General features: G+C 33.0%; 1 protein-coding gene across 3 annotated transcripts; it reads left to right on the forward strand.

Annotated features, from left to right (window-relative positions):
- The first annotated feature begins 871 nt into the window (after positions 1-871).
- Positions 872-23,239, forward strand: LOC138321861 (metal-response element-binding transcription factor 2-like). Of its 3 annotated transcripts, none has more exons than XM_069265861.1 (17): positions 872-1,012; positions 1,843-2,274; positions 3,525-3,681; positions 4,195-4,276; positions 5,011-5,103; positions 5,838-5,941; positions 6,095-6,125; positions 6,368-6,408; positions 8,590-8,666; positions 9,024-9,076; positions 9,198-9,309; positions 10,223-10,346; positions 12,400-12,467; positions 13,472-13,645; positions 14,582-14,617; positions 20,778-20,883; positions 21,791-23,239. In XM_069265861.1, the coding sequence occupies exons 2-17, from the start codon at positions 1,853-1,855 to the stop codon at positions 22,487-22,489; spliced, it is 2,379 nt and encodes a 792-aa protein (XP_069121962.1). In that variant the 5' UTR covers positions 872-1,012; positions 1,843-1,852; the 3' UTR covers positions 22,490-23,239. The 3 variants fall into 3 exon arrangements, with proteins under 3 accessions (XP_069121962.1, XP_069121964.1, XP_069121963.1); XM_069265862.1 differs by lacking the exon at positions 872-1,012 and adding an exon at positions 1,037-1,049; XM_069265863.1 differs by lacking the exon at positions 14,582-14,617.
- Positions 23,240-23,655: the final 416 nt, after the last annotated feature.

Genomic DNA, 23,655 nt, shown 5'->3' on the forward strand with positions numbered 1-23,655 from the left:
TTATATAGAATCTATTACTATAACTAATTAAGACAGCTATAATAAAAAAATCTTTAATAAAAAAAAAAAAACAACAAAAAAAAAAAAAAAAAAAAAAAAAAAAAAAAACGTGAACCTGTTATCATAATAGAAATGAATATAAACTAATTATTACTGTTTATAAAGCATATATAAACAATATCAATCGGACAATAATTGAAGTTTAATCGTGAGCAGATGCAAATTTAATCAAGGATTTTTTAAGTGATACATATCAAGGATAGACTTACATCATCTACCATTGAATTGATGAAATGTATATAAAACATACATGTATAGATCTATGTCTAATGAACAAAAAAAACACAAATAAGATAATTTGCTTTACTTTTAAAGTCGGCGCAATTGGTGTCTGTCCTCATTCCTTTGGGCAGAGTAGGCCTACTGTGGATTTTTTTCCCATGATGCAGTTAATATTAAAATCAACTTAAATACTTTCATTTTGAAGTAAAATAAGAAGCTCAAACTTTTCAATGGTGGTAATGGTGTAAAGTAAGTAACTTTTGTGTCATCAGAAAATACTTGTTCGTCTGCTTCTGTTTTTAATAGATAAAAATTACTATCCATCGGCGTTGTAAGCAGGCCTGTTTGGACCTCTAGATACCAATTTCAAAAAGGGGCGGGACATAGGTAAAGGGAGCCGATTTACTTATGTGACTACGCTGGACTATATCGCATAACAGTTAATTTATGTCTTCTATTGTGTTTTTGTTGTATGTACTATGTCTTGAACAAATGCAAATATATAATGATCATAAAACATGAGCCAAGGAAAAAAAGATAATTCATACATTGAGATAGTTCGATACACCGGAAGTGCATATATTACTACGCAACAACATGCAAGATGGCGGGAGAAATGCATGTTTGATTACTACCGAAACTTCAAGTTGGTGAAACAACCGATGCGACTTAAAACTTATTAAGAATACAGGTTTATTGTTTTGAAAATCATTGGGAACTCATTTTCCAGGTATACAGTTGAAAATCGTTGGGAACTCATTTTCCAGGTATACAGTTAACTGATAATTTTTCGATTACATTGAAATTAGGTAACGTTACCGCATTGTTTTCTTTCCTACACAACACTGGGAAACTAATTTTCGGTTTACATGTCGACTATGAATGAACGTGTTTCTTTCTAATATAAGTCGGCTTGTACGATGAAAATGATGTCGAAATGTTCCCGTTAATGAAATATTCTTTTTCTGCCTATCTGGAAAATTTGAAATGTCCATATCTTCACTTTTATTGGCGAAAAAGACGTACTTCATGACGTTTTAAGATTGTGTTTAGTAATTTTGATGAAGTTTAATGCGTCCGCTTTTTGGCACTTTGGTACACTTTTTATCAGAGCCCCGGAATATGTATGTGAAATATATACTGCCCGATCTATCTGGAGACTGTTTACAGTTTCTGGTCACAATATGATAACATCAACTTGAATGGTATGGGAAAAGACATTAAATTATTACAAAACAATTATTATGTATGTTTGCCATATAAGTGTTAAGGATTGGGCAACATGATGAAGACAATAACATCAATAATATAACTCTTACCAAGATACCATTACTAAATACTTACCGTTTACATATTGATAATAAAACCATAACTCAAGGCCTCATGAAAAGTCAAAACGCTAAAATCTTTAACTACTTGTCAATAACGTACAAATAGACCCAGAATTATGTTTTAAAAATAGTCAGATGATCATTAATTCTCATTGGGCCTCTTGTCTATATGTCTGTCTTGCTTTACTTATGTGATTTTCCATATTATCCATGATGAATTTTTTTATAGATTATCCGTGATGAACAAGTCATCACCTAGATGTGACACACTGCTAGGCACAAATAAATCTTCTCCGCGGAGAGAAAATCTGTCAACTGCTAAGAAAAATTCTCCCAGGGGAGATGTGGTTCCCAGATCATCTCCTAGGAGGGAGCTGTTGTCCAATACCAGAAAAGACCAGGTGATGTCCACATGTAGATCGTCACCTAGAGCCGAACCCAGAATACCTAAGACATCAGAAGAGAGATTATCAAGGTACGATGCTGGGATATCACCAAAATCCCAGAGGAAAACGTCACCATTATCTCTGCGATCATCTCCAATAACTTCAGCCAAGTCCTTGCTACCAATTACACACAGACCTGTGACGCCGTCTCCGTCCAGTTCCACCTGTAGTTCACCAGAGAGGTTGGATCTGAACAGTCCCAAACCCATATCCAGGTTTGTCATAATAATTTGAAGTAATTGGGAACATTCTTGGCAAGTTGAATGTTTTTTTACTTTCTAGTTGTTCTACTAATTTTGTCTTGCCTTCAACATTAGTCTGTTGTAGTTAAAGAAAGCAAGACTTAAGTTACATTATGGCATCAGCATCCTTTGTGTTACAGGGGTAACTATCACTGTCATAATATCAACTACTTGATAATGTCATAGCAAAACTGAAGGCTTTTCAGGAGAAAACAAAGACCGATCAGAGGCCTACAAAGTCTTCCTTAGAAGATTTTGTAGAGAGTGATGCCTAATTTCATAAATGAAGTCAACCATAGTGTGCATTTATTCGATTTATTTGATGTACACCAAAGGACCAAACCACTTGCTGTCACACACACAGCCTTCAGATTTGCTATGACATAGCACAGGGATGGATCTTATGACAGTGATTATAACCACTAGAATATCAAGGATGCGTCATCATTAATGCAAAAGTTTGCATGAAAGTCCTCTGAAAAAACAAATCTCATGCGATTGAACTGAAACTTTGACAAATAACTCTTTGGATCAGTCGGAATATACGAACAGAGATTAAGAAATATGTTTAAACCAGTTCTGATATTTTCAGTAATTTTTCAGGGTATTTTGGGGGATTTTTTTGGACACAAATTGGGAGTTTTTAATCGCAAAAAGAGGGGTTTTAGGAAAAGTTACACATTACTGAGCATGGTGTTATAGGTAATTAAATATTGTGTAACTGTGTTATTTGATTTAACTTGCTGTTTTACATGGACCTGTATATAAAGTATCAACAAAAAAATCTATATCAGGACAGTTTTCTTTTGTCTCAGCAGTTTATAGGGGGGTTTGGCATTGGGAATGGGGTCTTTTCCGACCCCAGTTATATAAGGAGAAAAATCAATGATTTTGGGTGCTTAAAACTCCTGATGTGCGTGGAGTTTGATACTTAATGTTCAACAATTTCAATGCTATAGAAACTTGAAAAATATTATTTTGTATCCATCAAGACAAGATCATTACCTGGTTCTAAAACTTACTTAGTTGAAAAAGCTGAATTTTGGGGGATTCTGAAAAATGTTGTGATCTGTCTCAAATTTCATACATTGGGAGTTGAGCAAAAACCCTTTAACCTAAATCTAATTTAGGGCTCTGTGTGAAAGCAAATACATCATAAGTTTGAAGTTCATGAATGATAATTAAAATGTATTTAATCTTGAATGATGAAATATTTAAACTAGGTTAGAATTGGCTCTTACCACAAAGGAGAAACCAAAGAAACCTGCGTCCACAATCAAAGCAACAAACAAAGTAACAAAACGTGGAAAATTTAACATTGGAGCAGAAGTCCTAACTCGGTGGAGCGATGGTCTTTTCTATCTTGGAACAGTACTGAAAGTAAGTATGTTTTCTTGGTTGCTGATCGCAAAAACTAAAAGCAGAAGATGACTTGAAAAAAAAAGTTGTTATCCACATGCAAAGGTTGTAGGTCTTAGCTTATTTTACATTGGAATCATCTTGTAAAAAGTGTTTAAAAGGAATAATATGTACTGGAAATAGGAAATATAATCAAATGAAAATAATTATTTACCAGTTTTTCAGTCGCTATACTTACGACCACTGATGAAACAGGTGTTATAAGTACCCCATAGCACTGGTTAGTCCAAAAGTCGTGAATTAGCAAAAAGTCTTGATTTTAAAGCTATGAGAAAAGTTTTTTTTTTTTTTTTTTTTAGTCGTAATTTAATCAAAAGTCATTTGTAACTTATAATCCTGAACATTAGCACATCCTTGTCATAAATTTTCAACAATAACACATGCCATTTCAGTATTCACTTATCTGACATGGTGTTCACATTTTGATTTCTGTTCTCCTGAAGTATAAAAATGCTTTGATTTTCTTTTTGACAGGTTGAAGATAAAGAAGGAAAATGTTTTGTGCAATTTGAGGATAATTCAGAATACTGGGTGTTAAACAAAGATCTTCAGAAAGGTAATGTTCAACCTTGTACGCTATATTAAAGGGCCATGTGTATTGGTTGTAACCGACTCGATCCAAACCACAAGAATGTTGTAAATTTGAGTTCGTATCAAGTGAGATTTCATGAAACTCGTCTTGAAGTTTGCTTTCAAGACATTTAAGACTTTTTTTCATAAAATCTCATTTGAAATTAACAATCATTCAAGATCCTATGAGGGCCTAATGAGTGGTGCCCAAATTGGTCAATTTGGATTTATTTTTTCACAAATTTGTCTAAGAAACTGAGCAATTGATATCAGTTGTATTTGATTATTAGCATATCTATGCTATGGGGTCTGGATTCCATTTGTAAGTCTGAGATTTTGTGATATTTGAGCGATAAGTCCCTCTGGGCTTCTTGTAATTGGTATAGACCTTCAGAAAAATACTGTAAACCACCTTTCTTTTGTGTGTGATTTTTTTTGGCAAATGATGTGATCAAAGTCGATTTGTGTATATCTGTGAATTAATACCTGCCACAATCATTGCACAATTCAAGTTAAAGGTATTTCCATTCAATATTGTATCTGCAAAACTTTGCTTTTTGTGAAATCATTTGCATCGCAATTGCGAAATTTAGTAGCCACGAAAAATAAAGCCTGTTTAAAGTAGTGGCGTTCTTTTAAATACTTAAATTTTCTGTGTTATTTGGTATTGAGACGCTATTACCATGAATTCAATTCTGCAAATCTCTTATATGTTAACAGGAGCTAAAGAAGGAGAGATAAACTGCTGTGTTTGTCAGAGTGATGTGTCTGAAGCACCTAACGAAATTGTTCTGTGTGACAACTGCGGTATAGGTAAGTTATAAAGGAGCATACCCAAGATTGTTTTGGAAATCATTGAAATGGCAAGGACATGTATTGTAGCTGTTAAGTTGTAAGGAATTGTTGATAATTGTTTAGAGAATATTTTGATAATTCAAACCTAATATTAAGCTTTGGTTGGAGTAAATTGTAGACACATATATCATGAAGGATTTTGTAAAGTCTATGGAAAGCGCCACTATAAAGAATGAATGGATAAATAGCGGAAATCCTAACAGAAAGATCAAATAAAATCTGAAAATTATTTAAGCATTGATGTCACTATTTTTTAACTTCATCGGGTTATGAAATAAATTTTGTTTGGAAGCTGTACGTGAATCCGCCTAGCGGATTCTCACTAGGCAAATTCTCACAAAAGTTTGCAAACAAAATTTATTTCATAACCCGATGAAGTTCAAAAATAGTTACATCAATGTTTATAATTAATTTTTCAGACTATTTGATAATATAAAATACATTTAAGCGTACGATTCCATTGATTTTTTAATGGCTTATTTTTTATAAATCAATACGCAACATCAACGTCTCTATTGTGACGTCATGATAGCTTCAGGTTTTTGCTCCATTCACAGAATTTTTTCTTCATAGAAGAAAAAGGATCTGCCAATCAGAAAGTCGGATATGAAAACAAATAAAAATTGATTATTCCCAAATCACTGACTATGTTCCATATTCCCAAATCACCGACTATGTTTCATGTCCAATAGGGTTCCATCAGGAATGCCATAACCCAACCATTGACGATGAGTATGTGATTGACGAAGAAACAGAATGGTGTTGTCGACTCTGTATCTTTGCTGCTGCCGTCAAGGTAACACAACAATACAATTAAAATCCAGATCTTTAAGTCTTAATAAGTCAACCATTATTAAGGCCCATGTGCCTTTTGTCTTTGTATGACACACACACACACTTGTACAATTATTCATTTAGGTAACTGACGATACATAATTTTCATTTTCAGGAAGGTGGTGCCCTTAAAATTGGAGCTGATGGTAAGCGTCCATTCACTCAACTTGTTTTTCGATGTTAAGAATTTTAATAGGTCTGCCACAAGAAAAAATGAGATGGAACTTTTAAGATCGCATATATTGGGCATGGAGGGTGGGAGGCATCTTTAACTTGCAATAATCAAGGTATAAAAATTGCTATGTTATAATGAATTTGTTGTAAATTTGTTTTCTTTATAAAGATGTTTTATTGTACAATTCTCAGTTTATTTTATTAAATTTTACAGCAACAGCTCTCCAGAAGATGAAACGGACATTTCCTTATGATGTAAGTTCAGAAAAGCTCCAGGGTTCAGAATCGTTCACATAGCATTGGTAATGTTTGTGTTACTCTAAAACAATAGCTTTAACAATGACAGTCAACATGTGCATAGCTTAATAATGTTGATGGATTATTCTGGAAAAGGTTATACAGTAAATACTACCTAAAATCCACTGTTAATTTCTTGGTTAATCTTTTTCAAGAGATTTGAATATTGTTTTATAGTTAAATACACATAGTAGTAATTATCTAATAAATACATACCGTATTTTTGCGCGTATAGTGCGCACCCGCGTATAGTGCGCAGGTACGTTTTTGAGTTTCATTTTGGAAAAAAAAAATATTTACAAAAAAAAAATCTCAGTTTTTGTATCTCCGTTCACAACATTTTGCATTGCCTCCAAACACTTTTGAAGAACAAAATCAAACGGTTCTTATTGTTTATCAGTGCTTAAAACAACCTTCTGTTCATTAAGATTAACTGGCGAGAGGAGTTTGACACGATGATTGACACTTTGTTTACACAACGGCAGGCCTAGTTAGCTTGTGAATTGCCGGTGACACTATAAATAATGAGGATATCAACAACGATGTTTCTACAATCAAATAATTAACCATACCTTGTGTAATTCCAAGTGGTATCAATTAAGTCTATTGTGTATCTGTTCGGCATTTAGATTTAATCATTGTCCAAGATATTAGCTGGAAAGCCGACTGAGTAGGCCAATCAACCACAGGTGGCCGCCATATTTGATTACTGACTGCACGCTTCCATATTCTCAATTATTTCAAATTAGTATTGAAATCAGGATGATATCTTACAGAACCATTTTAAAAGATAGTAATAAGAGTAAATTTATAGTCATACCATCATTTATAGTGCCGATCGGTCAGTGTTAATGTAGGAAGGTTTTAGTTTCGTATTTAATTTGCTGGCTCTGCATGTGGGATTGCACTCACTTTCGTAAACATTTGCAAGTTCAAAAGTTTTCACATGCTGGAGAAACTTATCTATAAGGTAATCTGTCTAATGTGACGAATTAATTACACACTTATACATCGTTTCAAGCTCCAGACTATATTTATTTAGCCATTTAGATTTGGAGATACCTTACTGAAGATTCACGATCGTATCATGAATCCGGTCTTGAACACACGTGCTCTCAAAACGGACTTTCAAGGAATTAAAGATAAAAATTTCAAGAGCTGTTTTTCTTTTATATTGAATATATGCATTGACCATTGACTTAAAGATCCAAGTATTTAATCATAATTATTTCACGACAACGTGTACAAAATGTTACTGCATAGCTCGGACCTGCCGGTCGGTGATCATAACCCAGGACCTGGCCATGCCTTGTACCTGCGTATAGTGCGAACCCCCAACTTTTCACTTGATAAATTATGAAAAAAAGTGCGCACTATACGCGCAAAAATACGGTAGTCACAAGTGTAAGATTCTATTTATCACATAACTTTTATTATCCCCCGCTTTCTCTGAAACAGGGATATTAATTTGGGTTTGTCCGTCAGTCTGTAACACTTTGTTTCCGTGCAATAACTGTAACAAATGTAAAACCGATTTTCTTCAAACTTGGTGACAAGATAAAATGCCTTAAGGGCTCAGCCAAGTTCGATCGCCACTTTCAACAGACCTTATTTAGCGGAGTTATGGCCCTTTGTTTAAATAAAAAAAATCGGTTTCTGCCACTTTCGTAAAATTACTGTAATAAATATTAACCAATTTTCTTCAAACTTGGTAACAAGGTTGAATGCCTTAAGTGCTTGGCCAGGTTTGATCAACTCTTTCAGCGGATGTTATTTATCAGAGTTATGGCCCTTTAATTTTCTACAAATTGTGTCATTTTTCTGCAGTTTTTGTGTATTAACTAACAAATGTAAAACCAATATTGTTAAAACTTGGTAACAAATTGCATATTAATAGAAATATAGGTAGAACTTTGAATTTCCCCTTTATATAAAACATTAGAAATCTGTCTCTTATCAAACGTTTCAGTGCACTTAAATAATCATGCAACAACATATATAATATATAGATTGTGACGTCAAACCTACATGTGACGTTATTACACTTGTATTCTGATATTTATGACATGGACAGACAGGCCAGATCAAAGGAACTTCAGTTTAGCTTGACAGGAAATTGATTGCTGCTTTGTTTCGTAGTTAAACAAATTGACGTGGGATGCGCAGAAGAAGACCAATGTGGAGCAATGTTACTGTTACTGTGGTGGCCCGGGAATGTGAGTCTCGTACAACATCAATTTGTATTTGTACAATACTAAAGTAAATTCTGATCAAATTTAACAAAAAAATACACAGTACTTTTCCTTTATCAGAATTCAAAGCTCAAATAATAGAATATTACGGTATGTTTCAACGTATTGCACAGTCAATTTTATATGATAATATATATCAAGAATGCATACAGTTATCACCTCTTTTACTAGATTATTGCCTTTAATATAGCCCAAAGTATTTGAATTTGTAAACAACTATTTGCTCATTAACAATACCTTACTTAAAAAAAAAAAATGGATTTATTCAGAATGAACAAAAATTAAAAAAAAAAATGTTGATAAATATTTTGTGTTTCTCAGATGGTATTTAAAGATGTTACAGTGCTGTCGATGTAAGCAGTGGTTCCATGAAGGTGAGTTAAAAAATAAATTTAGAATTTCTTGTGATTTTGTTCTTTAGTCTCCATAAAACTTTGTAAAGCACAAAACATAACTGATTGGTTTTAAGGTGATTTCCTTTGCTTTGTGTTAAAGCCTGTATCCAGTGCCTGGAGCATCCCTTACTAAATGGAGACCGCTTTTACCTCTTTGTCTGTTCACACTGCAATTCTGGACCGGAATATATCAAACGACTGGATCTAAAATGGTGAGCACTATAGGATTCGTCACATCATCAATACTGATGTTACCATTGAAAAAAATGCTTACCATGATTTTAATGGCGTCGGGCATCTGTTTAAACGTCATTCTTCACAAAATCAACTTCTACTATTAAACCTCAGGTCAGAATTAGACTAAAGGCAGGTAGCATCCTTATTGGGCGGGGACTCAAGATTACATACAAATGGTCAGGACCTGAGAGGAGAGGGCCAAGAGTGGTCAATTTGGTCCTATTAATATAAATGATTTAATTCTGTAATTAAATTAGAAAATGATTTTTTTTTCATCTCTCATGTAAATTATAGATCTACATATCAATCAAGCAAATATATGACAATGCATATTCCTTTGTGTGTGGGTCATGGGTTGTAGTAAAACTCCATCTCTGCCTATATGAGTATTATTGTTATTGTATATGCAATTACAGATGATCAGATGATGTGACTATATATATGTGATATAAAATTTATCAAACGAGTTCAATAATTTGATATGCTACAAGCCTTTTAGTCATGAGTGTAAGATTCTATTTATAAAGTAACATTTATTCATAGAAATATATGCAAAACTTTTAATTTTGTCTCCATATAAAACAGTAGAAATCCGGCTTTGATGTGACGTTTCCATCTACTGAAGCAATGATGTGACGTCATACATATATTATGGCGCCAAAACCACATGTGACATCATAATAGTGTTGTAACACATGTGTCTTGTGATATTTATGACATGGCTGGACGGGTCAGTTATGTGATAAAAGCAGATTCCACATTATGTACAAAGTATTTATTAAAAAAGCAATTATGAAAATAAGGGATTAGCTTACTGTGATATTCCTTAAAAAACTGAAAAATTATCTTAACTTGATTAACGCTGTTGATTTGAATTTCTAAATAAAGGGTGGATTTAGCTCATCTGATCTTGTTCAACCTGACCATCAGTGGCATAAAGAAATCCTACAACTTTGATGTGATCATGGCCTACGTTAACGACAACTGGATCAAATTACAACTCAATAGTCAGGTAAGGTATCTGAATCTACAATTTGTGACATTATAGACAAAACTAACGCTCAGACAGCAGGGGAAGGTTGCTATAAGTTTCATTTTCATTGTCTCGATCTGTCCGACCTTATTATTTAAATACTAAATGGCTATGGAACTTCATACTATGTAGGGCCACTTTGTCATATACCGTATTTTCCGGACAATAAGTCGCACCTGTGTACAAGCCGCAGAGGCCTTTTTTACGATTTTTTTCAGGTTTTGTACACACATAAGACGCACCGTTACATAAGCCGCAACCAAAAGTTAGGCCCATGCACCCACGCAACCCTCTGTGTAAACGATCGATCTCTAATGAAGCACGGTAATGCTTATCGATCAATTAGAATCACGAAAACTGTCTGTAAACTTGTTCTGTAAATGTATAACAAATAAAACTCACAATGATGTAAATATCTTTAGCAAAATTGATTTGGTCATGTTTCTGTTCGTTGTTTACTCTGCCATTACGTAAGACTTCTTGTGTGTAAACAAACATGGCGGCCGTACGAATTCACGCTTACTCTCTCTCATATTTCAACATGCCGGTTAAAATACTTTCCTCAATATGCATACGATTTTCTTTTATATCTATTTAGATATACTTCGCGTATTAATTATATTGATGTGTATAGGATTACTTTATTATCAAGACTATCATTAACCAAATTGACTTCGTTTAGAGTGTTCTCTCTCAACTTGCCATCCCATGATGCAATTCACCGAAGCCTTATTTTTGTTAACTTCCGGATATGATTTCGTGGTGTTTGCCGCTGCAGAGATCGATTAAATGATGTTTTATACGACTGTTTGGTGCTTTTTAACATCGCTATAATGTTCTATATTACATGTAATTCACACTATAAACTTGACTGCCGATTATTTCATTGAAGTCACAGCGACAGGATTCTGAGAAATACACATGTTGACCGTGTGTAACACGTGTGCAAGTTATATTTAGCAGTCATTCAGAAGATTGTTTTTTCCCTGTCTGCGGGACATTTCTTTCACCCAAATAATATTTAAATAATATATTTAACTTATTGTTTGATATTTGATGGTTTTTGACGTTTTAGTTATTTTTTTTCTTGGTAACGATCCTGCAGCAAATCGATAGCGAAATCAGTCCGCCATTATGTTGTGACTGTAAACAACCACGCTTCAGTCGGCCGATTTTCCATGAATTAAACAATTTTACGATTGAACATGTATCTGGTACGTTATTATTTTTATCTTTATTATATTTTCATCACATATTATATCGTTTAAACACTTCTACAGTGATATTTTCGATGTATAACTTTACTAAACCGCTATTGTGTTGCGCTAGTAAACAAACACGTTTCAGTCGGCGGATTTTCCTTGAATTAAACAATTTTACGAATGAATATGCATCTGATATGTAATCATTTTCATCGTTAATATATTTTCATTGCATATTTTATCTTTTAAACACTTTTACAGTGATTTGTTCGATGTATAACTTTACAAAACTGGCGAGTAAAACTTACGATTTTCACATGTGAATCACGACGTAATAATGCCAAAACATCGTCAGATTTTGGTTTTCGTCCACAGATAAGTCGCACTGGTGTATATGCCGCACTCCCGATTTTCAGGGAAAAAAGTAGCGGCTTATACTCCGGAAAATACGGTACCCACCAAAACCAGGTTACTGTGACCTATATCTTGAGCTTGACTTTGGTTTAAGGAAAGCTTTTCCACATTCTATCTCTGGTTCTATAAGGCATTAAAATTTCTTACTAACTTATGGGTTCACTTTGGTGAACCAGGTCACTTTGTCCTTCACATTTGTCTCTCAATCCATGTTTATTTTAAATAATTGTTTTTACTGTTGATGTGTATTGTATTTGTGTTGTGGGGAACACATTCTTAAGTCGTCATTATTTGCCTGGTTCACTTGAATATAAATGACTTTAAAATATATGTTTGTAACAATCATATTTGCCGATACAATTACATACTATGAGATATTGTATCACAATGTTGAACTGTATACCTATATATTACAGATGGCAGATACACCTGAAGAAGAGAGGACAAAGAAATTATGTGATGTCCTCAAGGGTCATAAAACCAGGTTTGTTTAAGCGAGACATGCTTGTAAAACTTGAAGGGACTAACTGTAATGTTAGTCTATGTCTGTCTGGATTTTGATTTCCAACATATCCCCTGCCCACCCCATGTATTTCCAAATGGAAAAAAAATTGGGGTTTGGGGGTACACTATGCACAGGCAGAAGCCTCTTTATGAGTCACTGAATGGGTCCTAGTGCACAGTAACATTAGTACTATTGTCATGACAAGATTATGATAAAATACTGGGATCTTTAGATTTACCAATAAGAAGTTGGTGCTCAATGCATGTATTCAATATAACAAATCACTTTTTTCTTTAGTTCTCTTTGAGGTCCTCATATCGTCATAGGCTTACAAATCGTGTTTCTCATACTGATTTGGGCCTTGCAAAAAAATGTCACCATGTAATAACATGTAACATTGATCATCTATGACTACTGCTATACACCCCAAATTAGTTTACCCGACCTGAGAACCTAGGGATTGCTGGAGTTTTATATGCCAACTCTATGTGGCATTTATAAGCTAAAGCATTTGAGTTGGAACTACAGGCCTAAGTGGCCTATCTCTCATTCTCTCAAGGTTTTTGGACATTTGACTTCCAAGTGGTATTCTCAACGGGTGAACCCCAGGGTTCATGTAGCCCATAGGCTATACCCCATCTGGTCCATATGTAGTAACTCTTGGGTGCCTTTCGCCTTAGCAATTACTTCCATTAGACCATATGGGATATAGACGTAGGCTATTTCAGCTGTGTAGTGCTGAGGAGCTTGGTGATGAAAAGCAATAGCAAATGACACATGGGGAACACAACTTGGAAGTCAACCATTTGTGATATTGTAAATTTAAGCTGAAGCTCATCAGTATCAAAGCTAGATCATGAATACAAATGTCCTAGAGCCTTGAAAGTTGGAAGCTATGTGCACCCCACTTTGGTCTGGAGGTCAAAACAATTTTATTAATTCATTGTGCTGTAGATAACTTATTAAATGATTCTGTATTTCAGGTTTTCATCCAGTCGTGACGTGAAGAAGAAGCACACTTATTGGGCCTTAAAGATGAGGGTACCACCTCCCGGACCCACCATCATTCTTCCTGTAGACGGTCAAATCAATGAGGAGGTGATGAACTCCTTACAGGCTAAAGGTCACAAAACAAAGTGTTTTGTTCCTATACAGTGGTAAGTATCCATAGTCTACTATTGTATATGTGATTCTACTTGAATCCTTGTCATAGATAGATAAATTATACCACTAATTCACATAATGAAAATAAATACCTAATAGCCAGTTTTTTTCGCGCAGTTTTGCAGGTTATTTGATTCACCAAAAATTGAGAAATGAATGAATTATATATCCTTATGATCAAATCATGAAATTTTAAAACCGCTAAAATTGAATTTGCTCGTTTCTATTCCAAATCGGGGAAAATTTTGACCCGCGAAAATAACTGGATATATGGTAGTTTGTAGGCTAGTCAAAGTTGCACTTGTCTGTTTTTCCATCCATCCCTAGATCCATGTATTAATTCTAATTGTAATTTACAAAGTTTTAAGAGGTCTACCTATACTCCATGTGCTCCTTTTATTACCATATTTAGGACACAAAATGCTGAACAGGTGACTATAATGGTGCCTTTGATATGTTTGTGTCCACGTTTTAGCTTGTCTGAGGAATCTCTTTGTCGGCAGTACATTGTGGGTTAAGGTTTTGGTGTAGATTATGCTAGATATTGAGAATTTCAAGAGGCCCAATGAGTCCGAAGAAAAAACCTGGCTAAGGTTTTAAAGTTTTGAAATACCTTTAGCTGAAACGATGCAGTGATGTTATGCGTGGACAATCATTTTAAAGGAAGAAAATGGTGAAATTTCAGAATTTTTAATGATTTTGCAAGCTGTGAAACGCTGTTATCTATAACAACTGACATTGAGTTTGTTACCGCTATTTCTCAAAAATTACTGAAGGGATCCGTCTCAAGTCCTGATATATTGGTCCACCTAAAATTTAGATCTGTTTCCATTAGAAGTAGAACCTGTGTCAGCCAGAAAGAAACCTTGTTTAATATTGCTAGATTTGTGTTGTCTCAATTTATTGATAACTGTATGATTTATTTGTAGCTCGTTAGGCCAGGAGACGGCTCTGGTGCTACCAAGGTACCGACAGTTCTAATACCTTGTTTATTGTTAAAACTCACCCTGTTTATGCGCTATGTTAATGCTAGGCTCTGACACCTATTCTCATATCTGAAAGTAAACTAAATTTTCTTTCAGATATTATTTTTAGGTCTTATGACCTATTCCAATCGCCTATTGTCCGCCGAAATATATGTCGTTAGTCTGTCAACAAATTACATTTTCGACTTGTACAAAACAACTGAATAAAATTCATAAATTTTTGAAACAAACCTGCAATGTCTTAAGGCCAATCACAATTGTGAATTACAGTAGTCTGCTGTTACACTGCCAAACGGTTTTCATAGTTTCAGTCTGCATTTAATTCAAATAAATTAATTTCATTTGATGGGTTCATTGGCCTTCCAAAAGTTCTCACTTATTAATACGACGGCCAAGTTCTGCTTACGTTTCCCAGTTCTGACCATTAAAGTAAAGGGAAGTTGAAAGCATTGAAAGCGAGGCTGCGTGGAAATGTAACCACGGACATAGTCAGCCGGGAGGACGTTTTAGGATTTCCATACTTTAAATTAATTTCTTCGCACGCAGACAGATTTTGGCGAGAGATTTTATTTTTCTATTTCATAAGAAATTATACTGGATACATTCACACAATTTTACCGACTTTAGCCATCCTTGCCCGACAGTTCACTTTAATTCAAATAAATTAATTTCATTTGATGGGATTGAACCTTCAAAATGGGAGAGGGACATTTACAGGGACAGGAGCACATATATATGACAGTATATGTGAAATCTTGTGACTTTCTGTGTTACAACTCAGGTGACCGTTATGGCCCCTGGGGCCTCCTTGTGTGAGCCAGTGCCAACATAGTGAGATTTTAAGTTATTTTTGATAACTAATTACATTTAAGTTATACCATTTTATGCATTGTTACACGTTGTTTCTTTTACTATGTTATAAATTTGTTTTTTCCTGTTAGCAAAATTATTGATATGATATATAGTTTTAGAAGTATTGACTGCCTCGCATGTAAAAGGACAACAATCAGTGTATATTTTAAGAGGGTATGGACTAAAAGACTGCCCATAATTAATGAAAAAGGGGACAAGACAAGCCTTTCATATTTAAAACAAAAATATATATAAACATTAAAAATTTATTTACTGTAAAACAACTTTCTTTCCTGTAGAGCTGGCATTGATATGTAGGTTTTAAGTATTGATATATCGAAAGGAAAATATCCCAATTTATCGTTATATATCGAAACATTGGTGTTGTTGAGAAAAAGAAGAAATCTGGAACGGATGTTTTTGTGTATTACTAAGTCTGTTTATTAACGAAAACAGCGCATGTCACTCGGGAACCATTGCTGAGTATTTTATATAAAATCTGTGGTAATTGTGAAAGAAATCATTGAATTAAAATAATCAGGAACATTACAAAAAATATACAGTTGATATATTGTAAAAATTATACATAATTTGTCGGCATTTGATATTCCATCATTACTATGTCATAGGCAGGTCATAAAGAGAATCATCAATGCATTGATATCATTTGTAACACTGACAGCTCAACTTTCCTGTGCTAATTAATTTTGAAATCTAAGTAAAGTTTACAAAAGTTTTTCTATGCGAATTAATATCTATACTTCACTTAGTATATATCTGCAGGTTATTTATTAATAAGTTATTACAGTTTTGTACATGCAAAATATCTCAGAGTAGGGGCCTTATACATGCATGTTGTATTGGAAATTAAGGTTTTAGGAAGTAGTTAGCGAGCATTTAATGACTAACAAACATATTTCTAGTTCAAATAGGATTCAAGATAAGGCTTATTGCGGAAATTAATACTAAGTTATTAGGATAAAAACAAAATTGATTTATTAAATGATATATTGACAAAAATTATGCTACGCTTATAAGATTACAGTACAAATATTTTGGAAATAGCTAGCTAGCTTTCAACATAGCACTTTCCTAATTATCAACCTGTTAGCCTGTAAGGTAGGTTATTATCAAGAAAACATTGGCTTCATGTATATAACATTTAAATGTCTATGTATACAGGTATTGTTTATTCTTCTTTGATATCAATGATTCAAAGAATACAAATGATCCAGGCATATGTTTTGTTTGATTCTTTTCTTTAATGATACCAAAATACCTGCAACAGATAAAATATTTCAAAATAAAAAACTTAAATATAAGGGGGAAAATACAACAATATTATTTTGTAAACAAGGTTCTTTTTTTAATCTAACAAATGAAAGAGTTATTCATAATGAAAATGATTTGTTACCATATACATTATGCAATTAAGATTTTCAAATATGAGTGCTTATGTTCATGCTTATGGAGATACCACTACACCTTTTTGCATATACATGTATTGTTTACAAAAGACATTAAAAAAGTTCTTATGTAACAGTTTGTGAAATAAATTCCATTTCAAATGCAACCACTTGTTGTAACCTCAAAAAATCGCTCATTTGAATTTGAATACTTCATTATATTTCATATATTGAAATATGGTAAAACATTGGATCTGTCGATGGGACCTATTAATAAATGTATTAATGAAAAAATATGTATCAGATGATTTACTTCAAAATTATTGATAATTACAAATTTAAAGTTACTTCATTATTCATGATATATATCAGTGTTTCTAATTTGATTTATTTTGTTATAAAAAGAAATACAAATTGATTTTTATATGACTGAAACTATTAGAAGATTGGATCTATATACCAATGTGTTTCATGTAGAATAATAGCATAAAACTTACTTACAAAGGTTTCTTTCTTAGATGATCCATAACTGGATGATATATACAAATCCATAAAACCTAGTGATCTGAAAATTCCTATCTGGTATATACAGTCGGTGTTCTAATTATCTGTCACAATTAAATGAAAAATTTTCAAAAGCTTTTGAAATAACAAATGACCCTTCAAACCAACTACTAATCATATGAGTTGTTTACAAGCCCATCACTAATTATACACAGGTTGTTTATTGCCAATTAACACCTGTCACCTTGCAGGACACCCCAGGGCACTTGTTGACACCTAACAGGTGTTAATTAATTGGCTTTAAAACAACTCATGTAATTAGTGATGAGTTTGGAGTGACACCTACCAGATAGAAAATTTCAGAGCACTGTGAATTTTAGGTATTGATATGACATGCATACTACCATGGGTCGTCTGAGAAAGAAACATTGGTATGCATCTTATGTTTTATGCAATTAATAATATTCAATTTACTACTAATCAGTTTTTATTCACCATGAGAATCACTTGCCATATACAATGTCAATGTAACATTTGTAACTTCTCCAAAACAGTGAAATGTTACACATAAATGTAACTGTATAATTGTTACTAGATATGAGAGTATTATGAAAGGTGTGTATGTTGTATAATGTTTGTTCTATTTGATTTCCATGTTAAACTTATCAATAGGTATGCAGAATTTAATGTTAAACTTATCAATAGGTATGCAGAATTAGAGGTTAAACTTATCAATAGGTTTGCAGAATTAAGTGTTAAACTTATCAATAGGTATGCATTAAGTTAAACTTATCAAAGGTTTGCAGAATTAAGTTAAACTTATCAATAACTTATCAATAAGTCATAGTATGCAGAATTTAATGTTAAACTTATCAATAGGTATGCAGAATTTAATGTTAAACTTATCAATAGGTATGCAGAATTTAATGTTAAACTTATCAATAGGTATGCAGAATTTAATGTTAAACTTATCAATAGGTATGCAGAATTTAATGAATTAATGTTAAACTTATCAATAGGTATGCAGAATTTAATGTTAAACTTATCAATAGGTATGCAGAATTTAATGTTAAACTTATCAATAGGTATGCAGAATTTGATGTTAAACTTATCAATAGGTATGCAGAATTAGATGTTTAAACTTATCAATAGGTATGCAGAATTTGATGTTAAACTTATCAATAGGTATGGCAGAATTTAATGTTAAACTTATCAATAGGTATGCAGAATTTAATGTTAAACTTATCAATAGGTATGCAGAATTAATGTTAAACTTATCAATAGGTATGCAGAATTTAATGTTAAACTTATCAATAGGTATGCAGAATTTAATGTTAAACTTATCAATAGGTATGCAGAATTTAATGTTAAACTTATCAATAGGTTTGCAGAATTAGATGTTAAACTTATCAATAGGTATGCAGAATTTTATGTTAAACTTATCAATAGGTATGCAGAATTTAATGTTAAACTTATCAATAGGTATGCAGAATTTAATGTTAAACTTATCAATAGGTATGCAGAATTTAATGTTAAACTTATCAATAGGTATGCAGAATTTAATGTTAAACTTATCAATAGGTATGCAGAATTAGATGTTAAACTTATCAATAGGTATGCAGAATTAGATGTTAAACTTATCAATAGGTATGCAGAATTAGATGTTAAACTTATCAATAGGTATGCAGAATTAGATGTTAAACTTATCAATAGGTATGCAGAATTTAATGTTAAACTTATCAATAGGTATGCAGAATTTGATGTTAAACTTATCAATAGGTATGCAGAATTAAATGTTAAACTTATCAATAGGTATGCAGAATTAAGTGTTAAACTTATCAATAGGTATGCAGAATTAGATGTTAAACTTATCAATAGGTATGCAGAATTAGATGTTAAACTTATCAATAGGTATGCAGAATTAGATGTTAAACTTATCAATAGGTATGCAGAATTAAATGTTAAACTTATCAATAGGTATGCAGAATTTTATGTTAAACTTATCAATAGGTATATGCAGAATTTAATGTTAAACTTACAATAGGTATGCAAAATTAGATGTTAAACTTATCAATAGGTATGCAGAATTTTATGTTAAACTTATCAAGAGGTTCCACTATCATTACTAATCCAGTTATTCTGTTAAGGGCATCAATTTCGAGTGTCCAATATACACATTTTCCAAAAAAACATCCACAACTTGTTTTTGGCACATTAAATTTTGGCACAGATTTTGTTTCAAATTTGAGTGATAAATTTGCACATACGCATAGTTGCTTTCATAACATCAATTTTACAGCAAAACTTACTGTGCAAAAACGGCTTTAATATGTAGTTTTTTACGGTACTCTATAAGAGGAAAATGTAATGGATGTTTATTTTGTATTTGAATCATTTGGGACTTTTTCGTTTAAGTATTGTATCTCCAAAAGAATTTCAGAATTTGAAGTCATCATGTTTCCTCCGTCATTGTATTCCATTCACTGCTCGTAAACTTTTCACATTTTGAAGTTCCACCACTGGGACTGAGCTGAAACTTGCCTGATATGATCCTAACGAAGCTTTGTTATTTTTGGGGTCAGCCCAAAATCCAAGATGACCACCATGACCTATCGTGAAAAACACATTTAAAAGTTTTTCAGTTCTACTGGTGTTGGAAAATTTGTATGTATTGACAGGAACGGCAGCCTAGGAAGTGTTGTCTCTTTAAACTCTACCAAAAACATTGACCTGTCTATCAAAATTCCAAGATGTGCACAAAACAATCAGGAAAAATTGTATTTAATTCTTTTCCTATGTGGCTAGTGCCAAGTGTCTCGGATGACTGTAAAGACACCTTTGGGCTTTTGTTCATTTGTTTATGAAATCATTGTGTTCAGTACCTCTGAAGAGTTTATTTAATCTCTATTATATTTAGGCAATACTTTATTTGAAATGGTTAGTGCTGACATAAAACTATATCGGAAATACACATTTTTTTCTTCATCCTACACAATATTTTATATATTATTAATATGAGTATTAAAATGATACCATCAGGATATTCAGAAGTTCTTGTGGGTCAAGTCCTCAAAAGTCATAGAATCTATCTGAAGTATCACTGCTTACTGCCAAAAAAAAAACCCAAAACAACCTGACTAGATACCGGGCTATATTTAATTGTTTATAACTTTTCCTTGCCCCATACATTAGTTATTTTTATTTCATATGTATATGTATTAGATATGTTCATTACAATTTTGAGATCAAGATTAATTTTCCATTAATTATATCCTGATTTCTTCCATTATTCTTGTCAATTCTATCATTCAAGTGTCAATATAGTGTTATATATTGGGATCAACCCCACATACCTTATAATATTATTTTTTTTGCAGTAATTCACCTGTGCCCCTGCGTTATAAGAAGAACAGTCATGAGATAGATGAATGTATTGCCTTCAAGTCCGATAAAGCCAGGAAAAAACTTCTGAAAGCACTGAAGGTAAATATGGATGATGTTTAATGTTTTGTTATTAACTTGGATTGTTTCTGACATTGAATATATTGGTGAATTAAGGAATACCATATTTTCCCTAATAAGGGGCGCCGGACGCGGGTAATTGCTTACACAAAATGGCAGACAGTGCTTTTGATCGCTACTTTGGAAATACCGACAAGAGCGCAAATAGACGCTTAGAAAGGATAACATTCCTATTATTTAGGAACCTTTATCATAGATATGCAGTAAGTATTCATAAAACCTATTTAGACATTGCTAGAATGTTGTTGCAAGTTAATGTTCATCCACACACGTTTTGTTTTGAACATGGCGATCTCGCTGTTCTATGCATAATCACTTAAAAAATGTCCGAAGTTGTCCAATGCAATAAATTAAGTTCTTAAACAAGATGATATAGATACGTTAAGCATCAAACTGATGTGACACAGTATTTTATTAGCACCTACAAAGACAAATCATCATAATCTGCCTCAAAAATTGTATGAAATTAGTCAAATTTTTTTTCAGCAAAAAACCAGGGGAGGGGGGGGGCTTATTAGAGGAGGCGCTTTTGATAGGGAAATATGGTAATTGGTTGCAAATGAAAAAAATTGATTGATAACTATTTATAGCTCACCTATGAGAACGAATCAATTTAATTTGCTTTAATTGAATTTGCTTTTGATTGATACAATTTCGTCTGATTGGATCCATGACTGCTCTTATACCTATTAAACATCATTTGATCAGAAATTCGTAAGCCAGGTTTTCATGTGATTTTTTCATATTTACTGAATTGATACATTTCCTCTGGACTTCTGTATTATTCTTCCAGTATGGAGATGATGACAATTATTTTAATATGTTTCCAACTTGTATATATTTAAAAGTGTGTATATTTTTCTTGCAGACTGGTGATGAGAATGTGTGTAGCATTAACCAGAACTACGCCGGATACAATGGATCCTTGCCAATCAAAGAGGGCCCCAAACCTTCATCCAGGAAAGGGAAATCCAGGAGGAAGGCGTCGTTAGAAAACATTATACCAGTGCCTTCAGACTTTGAAACATTCAATCATCCCTTCAAAACTGAACTGGAGCAGAAACAGGAATTCGCTAAGCATCAGAGAAAGCTGCAAATTATAAACTATCTCTATCAGAACTACGACAGTGACACTGCCTCACAAAGCTCTTTGTGTTCTGGAATGTCGGGGGATGATCCAACCAAAGCCATTCCCACGCCTCCTCCCTCAGTGACATCCTCGCAGTCGACAGACACCATATCCGCAACCTCGGGTGAACCTCCGAAACGAGGCCGTAAACGAAAGGGCTGCAACGACGAAGGTTCGGTAGCACCAAGACGTAGCAAGAGGTCTCGAGTAAGCATGTCTGGGCGTTATGACGAGATGCAGAACGTGATTGACATCCAAATGATTGAAAGTGTTAAAGCTCAAGAAGTTAGCATGGCCCGCATCAAGTCTAATATCAGCAGCTTCTTTGGTGCCACTGACCGGCTGAAGAAAGGAGAGAAATACGAGGTGTTAGCAAAACGTGTGAATTCTGACGGAAAAGTACAGTACTTGATTTCCTGGGATGGAATAGTAGCCTAGACATTGTTACCAAGTGTGTATGAATGTTATGTGTAAGGATCTGTCCAAGTTATTTGTTATGTTATATGTTTATACTGTTGCTAGTGTAAGTGGAATGATTTGTGAAATATATTAAAAATGTGAAGAAAGTCTGGACCTTGAATGGCAGAAAATAAATAGTGCATTATATTGATAATTCATTAAATATTTAAATGACTGTATACTGAAAATAACAGACCTATTGAGTGGTCTCCCTTAGGTAAAATTTGAAGAATGGCTGGTTTCATTTGCTAGTGCATCTTATGTTCTTTGAAATACTGTTATAGCATTACATATAGAGATGAGATTGTATTATTGTAATATACTATTTACAATGAAGCAAACTATTTTATCAATCTTTCAGAAATTCAGTTAAAAATAATTTCAATTAGCCATCCATTAATACAGACCATTCATATTGTAGAAAGCTCCATTGTTTTTGTGGTTTCTGTACATGTGAAGTACAAGAAAAAGAATGAAAGTATGTTTTATCCATTACTGGAATCTCTGTTTCAGAGACAAACCATGAATATTTTTCCCCCTGAAATACTCTGAAAGCTCTAAACCATAAAACAAACATATGATGCTTCATTTCAGTAATGTAATGTCATATGCAATATTTGATAGTGTTAGAATCCAGAGTGCTTGGCGTGAAAGTTGTATGATATCGGCTAAGAAAATTGTTGTAATTTTACTTTAATATATATATTATGGTGTAAAAGGACCAAGTTTTAAGAAATGTTACATTTTCAATGTTTTCTAAATGCTTTCTTTGTCATATTTTTGTATTCATTGAGATGTAAAATTGTGCCAGTCCAAATTAAAGGATACTTATTTTTTTACTCACGTCCAACTTACTCTCATAAGGAAGTTAGTTGAGGTGGACTATAGGTCAGATTGCCAAATATTGTATTATAATTCACTTTTTATAAATATTTATCGTATGTATTTTACATGAAAAGTTCAATGTTTGAAGAATGATTCGTTTGAATTTTTATATTTCCATCTAATGCATTTTATAATGCTTTTTTGTAGTTTACAAAAAAAAGTTATGGCTGCACAAAAAGAAATGATTTATATTAATAAAGTAGTTCTTTTTATATTAGTGTAATATTAACTTGTTGAACTCAAGAAAAGATTGTGATTTT

The sequence above is a fragment of the Argopecten irradians genome, chromosome 4 (genome assembly GCF_041381155.1).
Source record: "Argopecten irradians isolate NY chromosome 4, Ai_NY, whole genome shotgun sequence".
In the NCBI taxonomy this organism is placed as follows: domain Eukaryota; kingdom Metazoa; phylum Mollusca; class Bivalvia; order Pectinida; family Pectinidae; genus Argopecten; species Argopecten irradians.

Bases quoted from the DNA above. Each gene is read 5' to 3' on its own strand.
- LOC138321861 (XM_069265861.1), top strand. From the start codon at position 1,853: ATGAACAAGTCATCACCTAGATGTGACACACTGCTAGGCACAAATAAA. The intron at 9,077-9,197 runs GTGAGTTAAAAA...TTTGTGTTAAAG, and splicing joins TAAGCAGTGGTTCCATGAAG to CCTGTATCCAGTGCCTGGAG. The intron at 14,618-20,777 runs GTACCGACAGTT...TTTTTTTTGCAG, and splicing joins ACGGCTCTGGTGCTACCAAG to TAATTCACCTGTGCCCCTGC.